The sequence below is a fragment of the Anopheles coluzzii genome, chromosome 2 (genome assembly GCF_943734685.1).
Source record: "Anopheles coluzzii chromosome 2, AcolN3, whole genome shotgun sequence".
Classification (NCBI taxonomy): Eukaryota; Metazoa; Arthropoda; class Insecta; order Diptera; family Culicidae; genus Anopheles; species Anopheles coluzzii.
Window position 1 is genome coordinate 35913377 of NC_064670.1, and position 17734 is coordinate 35931110.

At 49.8% G+C, this 17734-nt stretch overlaps 6 protein-coding genes across 12 annotated transcripts; 3 read left to right on the plus strand and 3 right to left on the minus strand.

The window, feature by feature from the left end:
• LOC120947321 (tetratricopeptide repeat protein 1) lies at positions 1-1394 on the plus strand. Its single transcript, XM_040362542.2, has 2 exons — positions 1-806; positions 889-1394. Exons 1-2 carry the CDS (start codon positions 208-210, stop codon positions 1178-1180), a joined length of 891 nt encoding a protein of 296 aa, XP_040218476.2. The 5' UTR covers positions 1-207; the 3' UTR covers positions 1181-1394.
• Positions 1395-1403: 9 nt separating this feature from the next.
• LOC120947320 (persulfide dioxygenase ETHE1, mitochondrial) lies at positions 1404-4071 on the minus strand. The gene is made up of 6 exons (XM_040362541.2): positions 3895-4071; positions 3277-3571; positions 2512-2656; positions 2078-2444; positions 1878-1996; positions 1404-1789 (listed from the first exon to the last, which is right to left on the minus strand). Exons 2-6 carry the CDS (start codon positions 3520-3522, stop codon positions 1731-1733), a joined length of 936 nt encoding a protein of 311 aa, XP_040218475.1. The 5' UTR covers positions 3523-3571; positions 3895-4071; the 3' UTR covers positions 1404-1730.
• A 293-nt stretch (positions 4072-4364) lies between these two features.
• LOC120947324 (thioredoxin, mitochondrial) lies at positions 4365-5942 on the plus strand. The gene is made up of 3 exons (XM_040362545.2): positions 4365-4670; positions 4917-5064; positions 5203-5942. The coding sequence occupies exons 2-3, from the start codon at positions 4945-4947 to the stop codon at positions 5491-5493; spliced, it is 411 nt and encodes a 136-aa protein (XP_040218479.1). The 5' UTR covers positions 4365-4670; positions 4917-4944; the 3' UTR covers positions 5494-5942.
• A 98-nt stretch (positions 5943-6040) lies between these two features.
• LOC120947318 (EF-hand domain-containing family member C2) lies at positions 6041-9015 on the plus strand. Its single transcript, XM_040362536.2, has 4 exons — positions 6041-6390; positions 6493-7034; positions 7111-8592; positions 8660-9015. Exons 1-4 carry the CDS (start codon positions 6340-6342, stop codon positions 8871-8873), a joined length of 2289 nt encoding a protein of 762 aa, XP_040218470.2. The 5' UTR covers positions 6041-6339; the 3' UTR covers positions 8874-9015.
• Positions 9016-9058: 43 nt separating this feature from the next.
• Positions 9059-17730, minus strand: LOC120947319 (USP6 N-terminal-like protein). Of its 7 annotated transcripts, XR_005750871.2 has the most exons (8): positions 17466-17716; positions 13008-14213; positions 12779-12928; positions 12528-12698; positions 12237-12456; positions 11645-11683; positions 11147-11400; positions 9748-9861 (listed from the first exon to the last, which is right to left on the minus strand). XR_005750871.2 is itself a non-coding variant. In XM_040362539.2 (7 exons), exons 2-7 carry the CDS (start codon positions 13962-13964, stop codon positions 11246-11248), a joined length of 1692 nt encoding a protein of 563 aa, XP_040218473.2. In that variant the 5' UTR covers positions 13965-14213; positions 17466-17716; the 3' UTR covers positions 11045-11245. The 7 variants fall into 7 exon arrangements, 6 of the variants coding, with proteins under 6 accessions (XP_040218471.2, XP_049461508.1, XP_040218472.2 ...); XM_040362539.2 differs by lacking the exon at positions 9748-9861 and having other exon boundaries at positions 11045-11400; XM_040362537.2 differs by lacking the exons at positions 11147-11400; positions 11645-11683 and having other exon boundaries at positions 9059-9861; positions 17466-17730.
• Positions 10103-10950, minus strand: LOC120947323 (uncharacterized). Its single transcript, XM_040362544.2, has one exon. The coding sequence runs from the start codon at positions 10795-10797 to the stop codon at positions 10240-10242; it is 558 nt and encodes a 185-aa protein (XP_040218478.2). The 5' UTR covers positions 10798-10950; the 3' UTR covers positions 10103-10239.
• Positions 17731-17734: the final 4 nt, after the last annotated feature.

Here is a 17734-nt window from a genome sequence, read left to right on the forward strand (position 1 = left end):
TGTACGGGAATATAACACCAAGTGCACTACATGCCTGCAGAAGAAGAAGCAAAACATTTCAGCAAGGCTCCACAAAGGGAAAAACTGTAAATACGAAATTCCGTAGCCGTGCCCTGCGACAACGCGTTCCAGAAAAGTCCCACAGCTCAAGGTGACGAAACCGTAACACGCCTGCCACATATCCTCGTCCCCATCTGTTTGGCTGGAATGGGCGACAAAGTGCTTCCAGAGGTTTCCAAAAGCGACGACGAACAGTTCGAGGATGCACAGAGCAAGGAAGATTTTAACGAGCGAACCGTCGACGAAGTTATCGAAAAGGTGATGGGACTGTCCGTCCGGAGGCCACCCGACTCGGACGCGGAAGAGTTTGTCGACTGTGTGAATGGGCCGGAGGTGCCGCAATCCCAAAACAAACCGACGACAGCAGAGGAAGCGAATGAATCATGTCGACAGGTAGCGGGAACGTCGGAAGAGGAATCACCACCCGAGGACGATCTAATAGACGAAGACTCCCAGCGGGACTACGAGTGTGGCCTGTCGGAGGAGGAACTGGAGGCGAACAAAACCAAAGCGGACGAGCTGAAGCAGCAGGGCAATGAGCTGTTCAAGCAGGGCGAGCACAGCCGCTCGCTGGACCTGTACACACAAGCACTCCGGCTGTGCCCGCTAGATCGCAAAGAGGCCAGGGCCATCCTGTACGCGAATCGTGCCGCTGCGAAAGCGAAGCTCGACCGCAAACAGTCCGCACTGGAAGATTGCACCAAAGCGCTAGAGTACAATCCCCACTACTTGAAGGCGTTGCTCAGGTACCGAACGACAGGCTGGACAGTCGACAACCGTCGCAGTGGTGCAAACCCCGTTATCTAACCATCTTTCTATTTTTGCCAGACGCGCGAACCTGTACGAAGAGACTGACAAGCTGGACGAAAGTTTAGAGGACTATCGGAAGGTGCTGGAGCTGGAGCCGGGCAATGGTGAGGCACGGTCCGCCCAGGTACGGTTGCCGCCGAAGATAGCGGAACGCAACGAGCGGTTGAAGGAGGAAATGATGGGCAAGCTGAAGGATCTGGGCAACATGATACTGCGCCCGTTCGGACTGTCGACGCAAAACTTCGAGATGAAGCAGGACCCCCAGACGGGTTCGTACTCGATCAACTTTAACCAGGGCGGCAAACAATGACGCGTGGTGGGCGCGAGTGGCGTTTGATAGCGTGCCGGCGAGATGAACACGGCTGTACTGGCGCTGTAATGGGCCCGTCTTGTCGCTGGAGCAGAGGTAATAAAATTACGAGCAAAACATCTGTGAGCATATTTTTAACACTAATACACCTACACACACACGAACACCACACATTTCAAGCTATGAGGAAAAAATAAAAGGGAATATAAGCATACACAGAGCGTTTTGTTTAAAAGTAACCGTTTTATTTTTGCAATGCAATTGTAGAATCCTTGCATAAGTCAAACATGAGCGAAGCTAACCCTACTACAACTCCTTTGCAAGTGAAATTCCAAATTTGGACACAGTTTTGGAGTCTGATGGAAAACCCCAAGAAGATCCCAAAAGGAAAGAAAAAAGCTACTACATCATACACACAAAATATTGCAACAACTTTCTAGGCCGATTCATACTTCTACCTTGTGACGTCCAACAACGTAAATACTTTCGGCTTTTCGCAGGCGAATATTTAAAAAATCGCCTAGCCGCACTACCCGTTTATCACCAGAGTTTATGCGTCCTTCGGAATGTCAAACAAACCACACTCACGATTCGCCGGGACAGCTTTGTCTATTTTAGATAGGGCGTAATAGAAGAAAATAGAAAATGTTACCCAACGAAGGAACGAAACCTCCACCCACGGTAGTGGAAAACTTACCAATCATCTTCGGATAAGGCAGGTTCAAATTGTTCATCAGCTCGACGAACGCTTCCACATCCTTAGTAAGCCGTGGATTGTACCGCTTCTCTTCTGCAACCGTCGTTTCCATGTTACCCCTGGAACGACAAAGCACAACGCACATTGTCACACACACACGTTTCCGCGTGTACAAATTTACACATCCACAGACTGCTTACTTGTAATCGTGCGCCGGAAACAGACGGAAGTTTTCCGGCAGTGTGAAGATGCGCTCGTGCACGGAACGATACAGCGAGCGGGAATCACCTTCCTGGAAGTCGGTGCGTCCGCAACCTCGAATCAACAGCGTATCGCCAGTAAACGCAATGCCCTGCTCCTCGACCAGGAACGTCATGCAACCGTTCGTGTGGCCGGGCGTGGACATCGCTCGCAGCTCGTGCCGCCCGAACTGGACCGTTTCGTTGTCCACTAGATGCTTGTCCGCCTTGGCACCGCTGCTTTGCGAGATGACGCTTACCGTGCCGGGTAGCAGCTGCTTGAGGAAACCGGTGCCGGTGACATGGTCGGCGTGCATGTGAGTATTCACTAAGAAGGTAGAGAAATTAAATGGCAATGTTAGGGAATAGCAGAATTAGGCAATATTATGCCTTACGGGCATATTTGAGCGTAAATCCAAGCTCCTTGATCAGCTGAGCATCACGTTTCGCCTGCTCCAGTACGGGATCGATCAGGATGGCTTCCTTCGTCGTGATGTCTGCCAACAGGTACGAATAGGTGTGGGATTGCTCATCGAACAACTGAAACGAACGAAACGGGCGTATTATCACTATCATTATCGTGTTGCTTTTGGCAGACGGATAGTAAGCCAAACTCTAGCTATATGAAGGCATCATGGAAATGATAAGCAACTTGTTTTATTTGCCGTCTCAGAGCGTAATAATAGAGCAGGTGCATATCGTAGGGAGAGATGTATTTGTTGCATCATACTTCCGCAAGCGCAAAAAAAACGATAAGAACACTGCATTGCTACTGTTAAAAATAACTTTAAGTTTACTCATTTTTCTGCTCTCACCTATCCATCGGTTGCCATAGTTATTTTAAAGTCAAACAAAAGTATTTTCCCTCGTGTGCGTATCACCCACAGTAAGCTTGTTTCTTGGGAATTACGTCCAGGAAATTAATTTGGCCAAGCTTGCTCCTAGCATGACACAGCGGAAATCATATAACAGCATCAATACATACAAAACTAAACCATCTCTCATTCCATGCTCTTCATGATGACCCCCACCATGAATGTAATGACTCTTGTCAGACCCAATGCACTCCTATTTTGTCTTCCTATATTAGTTGTTCGTCCGAAGAAAGCTGCCGATTCCAGTGACGACAATGATAAATATACGTAAATATACGAGCTCACCTGTCTGAAGAAGAAATCTTCCGTGAAGGGCTTGCGTGAATCCAACATTTTCACCCCCTGCGCTAACGTTGCGGTCTGAGCAAGCGAACAGGTTGTTGACGACTTTATGTACGCCGCGGCACTGCTGGCAATCGTACGCACAGCCAACTTCGTCCCCTGCTGCTGGCTAGGTAGCACCAACACACTCGTCCCTGCCGCTGACGCCGCTGCCGCCAGTCGTCGAACGCTAATGATGAGCTGTCGCATGGTTTCACCCCCGCGCCGTTTTTGTCTTGCAAGGCAGCCCACGAACACACTGGTCAGAAAGGGAGGCAATGGATAGCAACTCATTAACAGTGCACGATTGAATGCTGCCGAAAATTAAACCTTTATCTTCACAATCCTGATAAGCAGCGATAAGAACAATGCGATGTTTCAAACACATTTTGATAAGCAAAACGGATGAATTGGGAGCAACAGAGAGACTACTGGCAAAGTAGGAACGCGCCAGATGCAAATGAAATTGAAACCCATATTAAAATCAATTGCGCTCATAATCATAACATTGTTTGTCAAGGTCACAAGCTATGCATTTGTATTATCGCCGGGTGATGAATTAGAAGCGCGAGCAAAACAAACCTTTTGTCGTTGCGTGTGCCTTTGCGAGGCGGGAAACACTTTAGTTGAACTAAACACCAAACACTTGATCGCACGTCGAAGGTTCTTAATAATTTACCAGCTGCATTTATATTTGCTGCTAATCGTGTGCACCGATAGCGTAGTTTGCGAATAATCTCCCCCTCAACAGAAACAGCTGATTACGATAAATAAGCTTTATTTACTAATAACGAGCGGATCTGACATCATCGAGGCGGGTGCAGTGTGTCCGATTGTTGCACTACGTCACTGATCGCGCTATATCTTTTGTCATCCAGTGCAGAATAGCGAACAACCCTTTTCCAAACCGTGAACTAACTTACGATTCTTAAGCACAGTTGTGGTATACTGAAATATTAAAATATTTAATCCAATTTAACCGCATAAAAAACATTTTTTCCTATTTTTTTTCAACTGTCACTCTTGACATTTCTCCAAAAGTGGAAACGTCAAACACGCTGTTCATGTCCGCAATAACAAAAAAAAAAGATTGAGCAACCAAAATTGGTTCCCCGTTCGGTGTCTCTTGTGTACAAATCTTTGGGCCAATATCCCCGTCTTTTCCTCGTTATCTGTGTTTAGTTTTCTTTTCTTTCTACACTTTGCTGTTGTTAGCTAGTGGATAAGCGTTTTATTTCGATTGTTGTTGCATTAAATGTATGCTCGATTTTTGTGTCTACTGTAGGCGGTGGTACGATAACTTTGGATAAAAAAAAACAAACAAACAAAACAAAGCTATCTACAGTGAAAAATAGAAGGTATTTATCAGAACGAAACCTGCATACTGCAGCAACATAAACGCCTCTTAAAGGTTGTGCTGTGTGCTCTCGCGCAATTATATTGCTTTATGTAATGCCGTGCTACTGTACGCACGAAATTGCGTGATTAGCATAGTGCGCGACAGATGTACCTAGAGGCGGGTTGTTGCCGCATGTATAACGCATGTGCCAGAGCATTCCATATCTTCTTTTCTGATTACCTCTGATTCGTTACCCCTTTTCTAGCGACGTAAGAGATAACACACACAACACAATGCTCCGTATCTTCCGCAATGCCATCCTGGACAAACGCATCACCCGCAAGACGTTCTCCTTCTCAGCCATTGCGGCTAAGCGCTACGTCATAAAGGATCACTACGAGTTCGACCAGAAGGTAAACAACAACAACACCACGCGAAGGCCACTCGCTCGCACAACAGCTGATAGGCTGCAGAAGTCGTTGCCCGACCTTCCACAGTCGGTTTATTTACCCCAGGTTAACCCTTGCCCCGTTCCCTCTTTTTCCCCCCAGGTGATAAACAGCGACAACCCGGTGATCGTCAACTTCCACGCCGAATGGTGTGACCCGTGCAAAATACTTACCCCGAAGATGACGGAACTACTGGAACCGTCGGAGGAGATCGATCTGGCGATCGTCGATGTGGACGACAATGCGGAGCTGGTGCAGACGTTCGAGGTGAAGGCGGTCCCCGCCATCCTTGCCTTCCGGAACGGTGTGGTGGTGGACAAATTCATCGGCCTGGTGGACGCGAACATGATCGAGAATCTGATTGGCAAGCTGACGAAGAAAAAGGCCACCTAAGGACTGGCCGCACACAAACGGTCCCTGGGGTGTGTGTTTGTATGTGCGCGCGGGCACGAGTGTGTGAGTGTATGTATGGTGGAACCGGATGCACGTGCATGGAATTTTAGCGCAAAAAACGAGGAGCCGGAGATGAGCCGTGCACGGGCACGGATTTCGTTAGATATACCAAGTAAGCATAGGAACGACTACCCCCTAGAACGGCAGAAATGAGAAAAGTGACAAAAAAGCAATTGTGTGCATTCAAAAGGTTCACATGTGGTGGTGTGCGAAACATCGCGACCTTCGTGCCACCCCTTCCTCTTATACTACTACGATAGGCATTGTGTGATTGTACAGTGATCGATTTTATTGTTTTGTTTTTTTTTCTGTAAGAGTCCACACACCAGGGGTGAAGCGATTTTATCTTTTAATTTACGATCGGAAAATATACGGGAAAGCGAAAACAACTCACCCGCCGTTCGAGTTGTGTGTATGTTGTAAGACGACGAGAAATGTAGAGCGTTAATGTAGGAAACATATCCTCACGCTGTGGCCCACTTATCGCACTGTTCTGTAGTTGTATCGGTAATATTTAATATGGCACCGCAATTTACACAACACCTCTCCCGGAGCATACCGACAGTACTACCTCACGCATGCTCCAGCGAAGCTTAGCAACAACTCCAACCAGCTGCAACCGTCACTAATAGCAACGGTATTTACAGTTTGAATACTACCACATCTAGTCACAGTTGCCCCTTGGTCCCTGGCAGTCGTTGGTTAAACTTTTTTTTTGCATTTGTGCAAACTCGGACCTGGTTAAAGGCACTTCTCTTCATACAACGTTCGTGCATTGGTGGCATAATGTTGCGGTGCTCTGGATTACCATTTCTTCCCGGTAACACCTTCCAGGATGTGAGTCACCACGGTCTTTGGTCGAAATTGGAATAACACGCTTTAATCGATTCGGATTTTGTTTTGGTCCTTTTCCTCCCTGTTTCGGTTGGTCGCTCCCAGATTGGTCGTTCGAAGTTTCACAAGTCGCACCACTTCGATCAACGCAACCAGGTGTGCATTCTGGTCGACGCAAAGCGTCCCGGCATCGGCGGCAAACCGTTGCTAGCGACGGACAGTCCCGAGTACACGCTGCCCTCGCTGTACCCGCCCAGCTATGGCCCTTCCCGGCCGGGCTGGCTCGAGTACGACCGGCAGGTGCTATGCTTTTACGGCTACTTCCAGGAATCGCTCGGCAACGTGGACCGCATACCGTACCAGATACGGAACGTGCGCATTCTGTACTACCTCGAGGATGACACGATGCAGGTAAGCGAACCGCGTACGCTCAACTCCGGCATCCCGCAGGGTTGCCTGGTAACGCGCCAGCGCATACCGCGACCGCCGCCGTACGACAGCGAGTTTACCTCGCTGCTGGACCTCAACATCAACCACACGGTGCAGCTGTTCGATCGTGTGTACACCATTACGGGGTGTGACGATTTTAGCCGCCGCTTTCTCAACCGGCTCGGTGTGGCCGTGCCGGGAGCGGTCGAGCAACCGAGGTAAGGCATAGGGGCGGGTCTGCTTTATACGCAGAAAAGGACAAACAAAAAAAAAACAACAATTCCACTTTTTCAGAGATCCTGCGACGGAGCTGCGCCAGCAGCAGGATTCGGCCAAAATGGCCCGCCGGCCGGCGTACAAAATCGATACGCTGGGCAAATTTCTCCAGTACGATCGGAAGGTGCTCCGGTTCAAGGGTGTCTGGGACGACCGGGGCAGCGTGTTCGGGGACGTGCACGAGCTGGAGGTGCTGTACCATCTTAGCGACGACACGTTCGAGATCAAGGAAAAGCTACCGGTCAATTCGGGGCGCGATTCGAATGGGATGTTTCTGCGCCGCGGTCGGTTGCCGAAAACGTTCGACCACCTGCCGGCGATGGGCGCCAGCACTCCGGTCACCGTGCTGAACGTGGTCGGCGGTGGGCTCAAGGGCGGCCGCTACCTAAACGACTCGGTCGGGATTGGCAAAGCGGACGGGAACTACTACCGGGACGCCGATCTGCGTATCGGGGCGCGCCTGAACGTGTACGGCCGGATGGTGCTGCTGACCGGGTGCGACCAGTTCACCGAGAGCTACTACCGCGAGTCATACGGGCTGGAGGATTTCACCCCGCTGTACGGGTACAGCGCGCCGCGGGAGCAGTTTGTGGCGGGGCGGCGCACCGAGCGGGAGCTGCCCCCGTTCAACGGCTGGGGCACGCACGAAGATTCCGAGGGCAACTGTCTGACGCTCGAGCCGAAACCGCCCAAAATCAACTTCCGCAAGTTCGTCGTGTACGATCGGTGCAGTTTGCGGTTCGGTGCGCGGATGATCTCCAAAATACAGGAAAACAACGATCGCTTCTTCGTGATCAGCTACTACCTCAGCGACGATACGATCTCGGTGTACGAGATTCCGATACGCAACTCGGGCTTCCTCGGCGGCGAGTTCATCAAGCGCCGGAAGCTGGCCCTGCCCCAGCAGGACCCGTACGCGGCCGAACGGCCCGCCTGCTACGGGCCGCAGCACTTCTATCTCGGCGCCACCGTCCGGCTGCAGGACCACCAGTTTCACATCACGAATGCGGACATCTATGCGCTGCGCTTCATGGAGCAGCACTGCGAAGAGTTTCCGCTGTCGAATCTGGGCAAGATTGTGCGCAAGCTGCGCGATGCCATGCAGCCCCAGTACAAGGAGTACGTGGCGAAGCACATGGCAAAGATAGCGCAGGTCAAAATAGACGGGCGCACAGTCAGCACGATCACGTACGAGGCGCTGCGCGAGATACTGATCGAGCTGCTCGGGGAGCGCATCGTCGACCAGGAGATCGTGACGCTGTGCCGATTGTTTTCGGCCGAGTCGGAGCAGCCGGAACCGTGCGATCGGGAGCTCGTCCGGTCGGCGGTGCACGCCGAGCTGAACCGGGCGCTGTGGAGCGATCTGGAGCGCACCAAGGAGCACATCTATCATCTGGAACCGACCGGCGCGGAATGGCTGACGCCACAGCGCATCCGAACGATTGTGAAAGCGTGCAAGATACCGTTGGACTGTGCGCTGGTCGACAAAATGCTGCAAGTGTAAGTGGTGTGGCCGTTAGTGTCGAGTATGATTGTCAAGAGATAATTGAAGGCACGCTTTTTGCAGGTTGAATAAAAATGGAGAGGGCAACATTTCGATGGAAGATTTCCTGACCATGCTGAACCCGGCAGCCGTACCGAGCAAACCGATACAGCCGCTCAACATTAAGCACGATGTGTGCCACTTCACGCCGTACCGCGTCACTGGTAAGCTGGTCAACTGGGATGAGCTGTTGGCGCACATCGACCTCGAGCGGACGTTGACGAATCAAACTTCTTAAATTGTGGCCAACTCTCGTGTAGTAGCAGTATGTGTGAGTGCTGATACGTGACAAGGCTGTTGCGTGCAGTAAATTTTGTGTTAGTGCAGTTTTACTAAAATATATTTTTCTGGAAATTGGGGCTTTTTATGTCTCTCATGACGAATGTAATAAAGAGAAGACTTTCATAAACAAGATCAGCTTAGTTACACTTTCATTCTCAAAGTTATGTTTTATTCACACTGTGTAAAGTTGGAAATATTCCGATTTTACCGCTCTAAACCGCTAACCTTGCAGCCAAGAGCAAAATTATCGTACACCACACTCCTCTCCTTCTTAAAACTGGATAAAGGTAAGAAAAGGGGTACACAGTTCGTCCTCTTCTTTGGGCAGTGAGCAATGTTGTGAGCCTAAACTACACTCAAAAGGGCAGGATTTCCTGTGAAACGGCTTGACCCCACCTGTGAACGAACGCACACATCGCGCAGCAACTAAAACGATAGCTGCTTTTCCGTCAACTCATCTTCGTCTTCCTCGTCAACGGCAGGCTGCTGCTGTTCCGGCGAGTGCAACATTATCGTTGGATTCGTTTGACCGTTCGGAGATGGGTCAGTCGCTGACTGCTCCATCGGATCCAACTCTCTCTCCTCTGACTCTTCCGGCACAAGTGATACGTCATCGCCGGTGTCTCTTTCTTTCGTCCTCTGCACTGGATTTCCAGCCTCCGCTGCGCCATCGTCTTCTTCATCATCAAGCATAAGCTCGACGGCTGCCCCGTAGGAGGAGAGCTCCTCGTCCGACAGCTGGGCGGCCAGCTGATCAAGCAAAAGGACGGCCGAGGTGGTACCAGCGGGCGGAGGATCGCGGCTACTTGGATGCTGGCCCGATGCTTGCAGCCGGAATATATCACAGGTACGGTCGTACGACGTCAGGCTGATGTCGTTCGTTGAGGTTACAGATGTTCCAGTCAGCGAGTGCTTCGTTATGCTTCCACCATCCATGTCCGAAACTACAAGAAAGTGGTGTTAGGTTTTAGTTGCTTCGCGACACTTTTTGCTGCGATACGCAGCTGCCCAAACTCAGGCAGAGCGAAATGGTTAAACCAAAAAGATCGCGCACTCATTGAAAACTTCCATGCTTGGCAACCATGTTCGAGTCTACGGAATAATGTCATGCTAAGGGATGCAACAACTATTGCCAACAAAACTATAGAAATTTGTATAGAAATTAAAACACAACCCAATTATAACAATGGTAGATCCGATAACGGTACAGAGCAAGCTTTATGCGTAAATTATAATAATTATTGCATAGGAAAATCAATACGCCGAATCAACCGTTTCTCGCCAACTGTGTGTTGCATGCCGCGTGCCAAAAAAAAGAACGTTTAGCACATTTTGGTCGCATCGTAGCACAAGCACTCCGAGATCGGTAGCGGTGGGAAGGGGTTTTTGTACGCCTCGGAGAACGCTGGAACCGGTGCCTTCTGCTTGACGCAATCGCGCACCGGCAAGGGTGCGTCACACTTCGGTGGAAACTTAACCTTGCCGCAGCCGGGCACCTGCACGCGCAGGCATAGGTCCTCCTTGATTTTGATGCATTCCGGCGCCTCAACGCTGGGAGCGGGCGAGGTGCAGCTGGTCTTCTTAAGCACCGGCTCGCGTCTCCGGCGAGTCATGTTGAGCAGACCGGCATCGTCGCAGCTAAACTCGCGCGGTTTCGGCGGATCCGGACAGGGTCGCCACATCTGCGGGCTGGCCACCTGCAAGCGCTCCGGTACGGTGCCCTCGAACACGCCCAAATCTCGGGCACGGTCTTCGCACACTTTCTGCTTGCACTTCTCACTCCCCGTTCCCGACCGGTTCTTCGGGGCTTTCGAGGACATTGGCCGTACCTTAGGCACCATGCTTAGATGGCCGATAGTTTCTTTAACAATTCGATACATTCTTTGCTCTGTTTGATTAGATGATGGATGATTCGATACGAACGTTCCGTAGTTCTCTCCTTCCTTGGCTGTGGCACCGGGGTTACACTTTGAATTTTGCTAAAAGACTTAAAATTTTGCTTCCGCCACTAACGACAGACCGAAATCGAATGAACGTTCTCTAGTGCTCTTGCTACAGTGGAAGCTTCACACACCAATGGTTACTAGGATAGCAAAAAAAGACAAAGCACGTAAACCACCTTTGATCTTCGATTTTATAATAGTGCAAGTGTATGCACTGCGAACGGGGTTGCTCTTTTTTATTTTTGAGTATTGGTATTTGCCTACTTTACGCACAGTTTACGCTTACCCATTTTGTTGTTGTTGTAATTCTCACAAACCGAGAGAACTACGCAGAGGAAGGACGACTACCGCAATGGTTCCGCGCCATATTATGCTACACCGTTCTTTACAAGCGAGTACTTTCTTCGATAATTCTATCGTTATCACAATAGTCATCAAACGAGTCGATGATGACGAGGGAATTTAAGCTGGTCGCCAACGAGGTACCGGTATCGAACGTAGTGAAACTCTGGATTGTGCGCAACGAGCTGGTACTAACGCCTGCGTTTTGGGGCACGGCAGGAGAGGAGTATATCAAATCGGACAGGTTTTTTTTTCGTTCAAATGCGCACACGAATGGTTGTTGAGCCGGCACAGCCGCGGTTGGAAAGGGGGGTGGTTGCAACATAAAAATAAATGAAAATAAAAACATATGTATAGATGAATGTACCCAGTTTGAAGAAGGATTGGAATTTTGGGGTTTTAGAGCATCAATCTGCGAAACTGCGAGTGATTAAACCATTACCTTTGACTATACGCGCATTTTTTGGCAGCCTTTGCAAGCCTGCAGGTTTAGTTAGGAGAGCAGAACAATCGCAACGTTAGGAGAAAAACAGAGTCATTATTAGTAGAAGCTTTGCTAATGTGGATGGCATTGGGCGGTTGCTTTTTAGCATTTTTTTAAATGTACGAGCTAAAACCCGACCGACAATTAATGGACGAAGTGTACCGATGGAACATAGATGAGCACAACGCACAGACACGACGCATGGGACGGTTTCATTTTGTGTGTATGTTTAGGATGTGATATGAGATTTCTCGCGACCCTATGGTTAATTTTGGCAACAATAAACAACAAGACATTCTTAACAAGCTGGCAGCACATTAAAAAAAAACAAGACACTACAAGAACTAGCATAAATGAAAATACTACTTAATTTAACGTAATTATCAAACAAATTGCATGAACAACAATCAACAGCCCTTGGGGAAAGCTGTAACTAGCTACATACCAACTGTTATCAATGATTTCAAGCCAACGGACAAACAAAACCGAAGCAAATAAGCAAATCGCACATGCCACCGATAAAAAGAACAACACGTAACAACGTACTAACCTGTATGCAGTTGGCTCACGGTATCTTCCGTAATATCATCGTAATCTTTCTCCGTGCGCTCGTCGTCTTCATCTTCCGCCGTAGCGGCACGGTCTCCGGCCCCCTGCACGCCATTATTGTACTGTTCTTCTTCCTCCTCGTTCTTCGATTCGCTGCGATACAGCACCGTCTCCTTGAGTGCTATCTCTCGCTCCGAAAACTGTTCATTGCGATGGCCGATCTGTGTATTTGAAAAATAGAAAAATCTATAGCGCTTTCTTCCACAAAAGAATATGACGCACTTTCACTTACTCTCGCCTTTGTGGAAGGTTCGACCGTTTGCCCCCGTGGCATTGTGGGTAGCTCGTTGGCGGATGGAGGTGGCAGATTTAGAAGTTTTAGCTTCTTCAGCTCGTCCATCGAACTCTGAAGCGCTTTTATCACATAGTCATCATCATAGCCGAACTGTTTGTGCAGCGATGTCTGCCACAAAGGGGAGGTAGGAAAAAAGGAAAATAAATAACACAAGAAACAACGAGTTTCTCGTCCGCATCAAAACTCACCTGTAGGAAGTCCGTCACCTGATCCATGTCCTTCATCCGAAGAAGCTTCGTTTTGTGAACCTTTAGTATCGTGTAAGCCATCGCCGTTAATACGCGTTCGCCGTACATCATGTAGATGTCCCACACCCGCAGACAAAGACTGAAGGGTATCTGCAAGGCAATGGGTTCAACAAACATTGTGAATAAATACAGCGCACAGAACATTCCGACCCCACCCGACACAACTTACCCGCTCGATGAAGATAACAAAAAACCATTTCAACGAGTACAGCACCGAGTGTACCTCGTGCTTGTCGAGATGTTTCTTCACCTTGGGCAAACACTTGGTCAGGATGCGGTCGTGGTGCGCCAGGAACCGCATCAGCTTCGGAAACCCCACTATATACAGCCCGTGCATGGCGTAGCGCTGATTCGTCATCAGTACGTCCAGCGCCCAGAACGTGTCCTCCTCGTCGAAGTACATCAGCAGCACCGCGGCGACCGTTGACATGCCCTGGCAGTAGCCGACCTCGGTGTTGTACATACTGTACGCGGCCAGCACGCGGAACAGGCTCTGCTGCTTCACGCTGTACCGCTCGCGGTAGAACACGTGATTGCGGAACTGGCGGTTCACGTCGAAATCGATCTGCCGTATGTCGGGACTGTGGCGCCGGGCACAGTCCAGCATCCGGTCGTACATGCCCCCATTCTCCCGGATCTGCCGGTCCAGGTCGAGCAGCTTGCGCCAGATCGCCGAGCGCATCCGATCCGGGATGCCTTTCATTACGCGCCGGCGCAGATTTTCCTTGGTCGCCGCCGCGTCCCAGTTTTTGTGCATCTTGACCCACTTCTTCACGCGCTCCATCTCGATCCGGTGCTGCAGCAGTTCCGCCTCCTTCGACTGGGCCGGCGCCACGGGATGCAGGAAGCCGTACCGGTCCGCCTGCGTGTACACTTCGAACATTGGATCTTCCCACGCATCGATACTGTCGCACTTGCGGCCCTGATCGTAGCGCAGGAATATCTCATCCCGCTCGGCGTTCGCCCGCTCGAGCAACAGCAGCTCCTCGTCAGTCATCGTCGTGCCAGGAGCGACCGCTACCGTGTCGAGCTTCCGGTCTGCTGCTGCTGCTGCTGATGGTGGGTTTAGCGTCTGCTTCTGTTGCTGCTGGTCGGTCGACAAGCTGTACCGATCGTACCTGGTCATGGACGGATGGACGCAGGCGACAGTCCAGTCTGGCGGGTTGGGCTTGCTGCTGGGTTGCGGCTATGGCGGCTGGCAGGAACTGTGGCACGATGCGTACTACTGGCAACATCAGCATTGCTCGCTGGCACATTTTTCCATCCACACGCCCAGATGCAGATTGGAAGCAGCTGGACACCGGGTGGGACACACCCGTCCTGTTGCTGTCACACACTTTCCAATTGGGGCAGGATTTTCTTTTCTACCAACGAGCTGGAATGAAACGAGCGAACAATTAGTAGGCTGGATTCTACTACCGACCTGGTGGGGCCTTTGATCTTTCCACTTGGTCGAGTTCTTAATTTAAAATGCAACGAAGAAGAATATTTAAAAAAAAAAACACCGTAAGCATTCCCCGTGCGAAAGGTCGATCAAACGGAGAATTTTGATGAATCATCCGACAGAATGGAACTGTACGAGCGGCGCCGATAGGTGAAATCGCACGTCCGTATGAAGTAACTATATCGTACTTTTGGCTTTTAAAATGCCTAGATTGCCCTCTTCTAGTCGTGAACCGAACAACAATTCATTATTCATAAGCTGAAACTGCACTTATCACGTGCAAAGGGGCGTAAATAATGAGCTGCCCACCGTGGCAAACAATCCATCGGGCAGTTTGCGCTAGTGGTGCGCCAAGCTTATCGTACTGTTCGTCTAGTTGGGTTAAACCAAACCCTATCCCCTTCGCTGGCCCTTTCCTCAACAATATATTAACGCGAAAAATGTCCGAATATGTTTCTTCTCGTTTACTGGCACAAGGCATTGGTGGTGGAGCCAGAAAAATGGGTTCGATTATAAATAAAATTTTAATTCTGCTCTAATTTAGGGTTCAGCAACCGCCGACCAATGCACAATCCAATTTTACCAGTTGCATCGTCACTGTTCGCCTACTGCTGGTACCGTACCAGCTTCGTACAGACCAGCATTGGGTAGAGTTTGTCGTGGGCACGGTGCCAACATTATTTATGCTGCATCTTCTTCTTTTATTTTTATGCAGCCATTGTCTCCACCACTTTCGCTTCCGCATTTTGAAGTCGAAAATCGTCCACGTTCAAAAGCGTTACGATGTCGTACCCAAAGAGACCCAAATCCTCAAAGCCTACTTACACCCGGCAGGGGGGTCCACACGATTCGCACGTTTATTCCATTTAAGTTGGTGTTGCATTTGTCTTGTGCATTCAGCAAGCCGGCGAACCGTGAGAAAGTTTGCCATTTGTACGCGACGTGCCGCCGCAGCCTGGCTTCGACGTTGCTTGAGGTTTGTGGTGGCGAAAAGCTGGCAAACAAGGTAGACTGTGTGCCAAACCGAGCGGTCTCTATTGGGTGACGAGCTAGCCGAGCTGAATAGCATTATCATGCAGTAACCTTGACGGGGCGGCACGGCAAAATATAAATTTACCGACCATCATCATTTTGGAGTCGGTCGGCCATTCCATTATGCAATGGGGCGACGCTGTGCTTTATTTGTGACGGCTTATAAATCGCGTAATTGAATGCACGTGAGAAAAGGTACGAACAGTTAGCCTAAACACCGCCTAAACATGAGTTTAGTGTGTTTAAAATACATCCAACATGGATGTCCCATAAAAATGACAAACTGATGATAAATATAAAAAAATGGCAAACATTATTTTCGCCAAAATGAAAAACTCGTTCGTGGCCGCGCGCTCTACTCCTCCCATCCGACGATCATCTCTTTGAAGGGTCATCCACTTCTCGATCTTCGAGGGCATATGTAGCAATGTCGGACCAAAACGGTAACCAACAACGACATCAAGGCAGTACGCAGTAACCGGTGGCTCGTGAAAGTTTCTTCACCACCTTTTCGGCCACGGTGGTGTTCGGCACGCATCGTTTACTTGGGCCTGGTCATAAATGCCGGTCAGCACCGAACACCGAGCTCGAGCTACCAGCTGCTGCTGCTGGTGATGTTTGTTATACTTGATTGCTGTTTGGCGCTGGGCAACAACGACGTTGCCTCTCGACATCCATATCTATGCTTCTCCCGTGTCTTGTGCGTGTGCATCTCCAGCGTTTTTGCCAAACGAGGAATAGCGGGGCCCTTCTGTGAAAACTGCAGGGTTTCGCTTACACGCGGCAGCTGTTGCAGTGGAAATTTGTGCTGGGATCATTACGGGTGTTCTCTCTTCCTTTTTGCGCATCTGCCAGGGCACACGCTTTTGCACCTTGCTACCATACCATATGCAGGTGGCCGCAAGGCATGATGGCAACGCAAGGAGAAGGATTTTTTGTTATCGTCGAGGAGAGACGACCGGCGTTGCACCGGGAAATGCAAACAAAAACAGCAGTCACACACACACACGCTCGCGCGGCTCCATGGCTTGCTAGCTTACACTGTATGGCTTTCTTCATTGCCAACGGGGAGCGTCTTGATTTTGATCTTTTTTAAACAGCTGCTGTTTATCTTATCTATCGCTTCACCGCATGTACATTAGCGTCAAATATCACGAGCTAATGAACTCAGCAAGAATGCGGAACCAGCATACACACACACTGTTGCGGCGGAAGGTTAAAGTATTGTTTCGACGCCATATCCAACACTGCCCGCTGGTTGCGGACTGCCGAGACGACGATGACGCAGTGCTCTCGCCCAATCACAATTATTGCTTACAACATCGAAATTCCGGTTATGCAAAGTGTAGGCCCGATGTCGGACACATGCACACAATCGCGGGGTATTATGGGACCGCCGTCGCCACCGCCGCCAACAGGGTGTTGATTCCGTAACACAACACTGGGACCGTTTTTCGTGGAGTTGGAGGAGTGCGTTAACCACAGATGGCAATGCGCGTGTGGCAGACTCCGATAACGCACACTACTGGGACAAACGATTAAGAGCAGCGACTGCCATTTCTGCGTTCGACTAATCACATCCCGTACATAGCAAACCCTTCCTACCTCACTACCCCGCTGCCCTCTTCACTACACCTTTTTTGAAAGGGCACAACTAGCTTAGTATGTGTGGCAAGCGTTGCTAATAGCAACGTAATGAGGCTTTTCCGCGAAAGGTTTTGCGAATGCTCTTTCTAGGTACAGTTTCCAGCGCACTGCTCACCAAACACACTTCCCTTTGGCACACTACAGCTTCCATCAACAAAAGGAGGGGGAAAGGTCTCTCGACAGCGTTCCGCGCCTCTGGCTTTGGTGATGGATTGTTTTTCCTTTCACAACGCGTTTTTCGTCGTCGAATTAGCGATTAAGCACACAATTTCAGCAACACGTACACAACACCCCTCTAGCAGGATGCGAATCATGATAGACACAGCGATAAAGCACCATAAGCAAGAAACATAGCGAGCTTGAAATGCTTTACATTTCTGCAAGCGAGCGGAGACGCTACATGTTCTCTGCTACATTCCATTCAACATCACTACACCACATTAAAACTCTTGTTTCCCTTTGCAAATTAAACAAACACTACGGAAGCTCAAAGCCCGTGCTTACCGAACTTTAACATTTAACGATATCCACTCCCACCGCTTGCGACTGCAACCTGTTCTTCTTAGGGCGGAAAACGACGAAAATATCTCCCCCAAACAGCGGCACACAACAAAAGCGCGTCCGACGTCCCGAAACGTTTACAGCACACACAGTCCCCGCCCGATTTAGCCGAGCCGTCCCGCTGCCCGCTGGGCAAAGCGACGGAAGAAATCATTGCCTTTCGCGCATTTTCGCATGCCTTCTTTTTCCCTCCTACGGCAAATTTGTCAAGC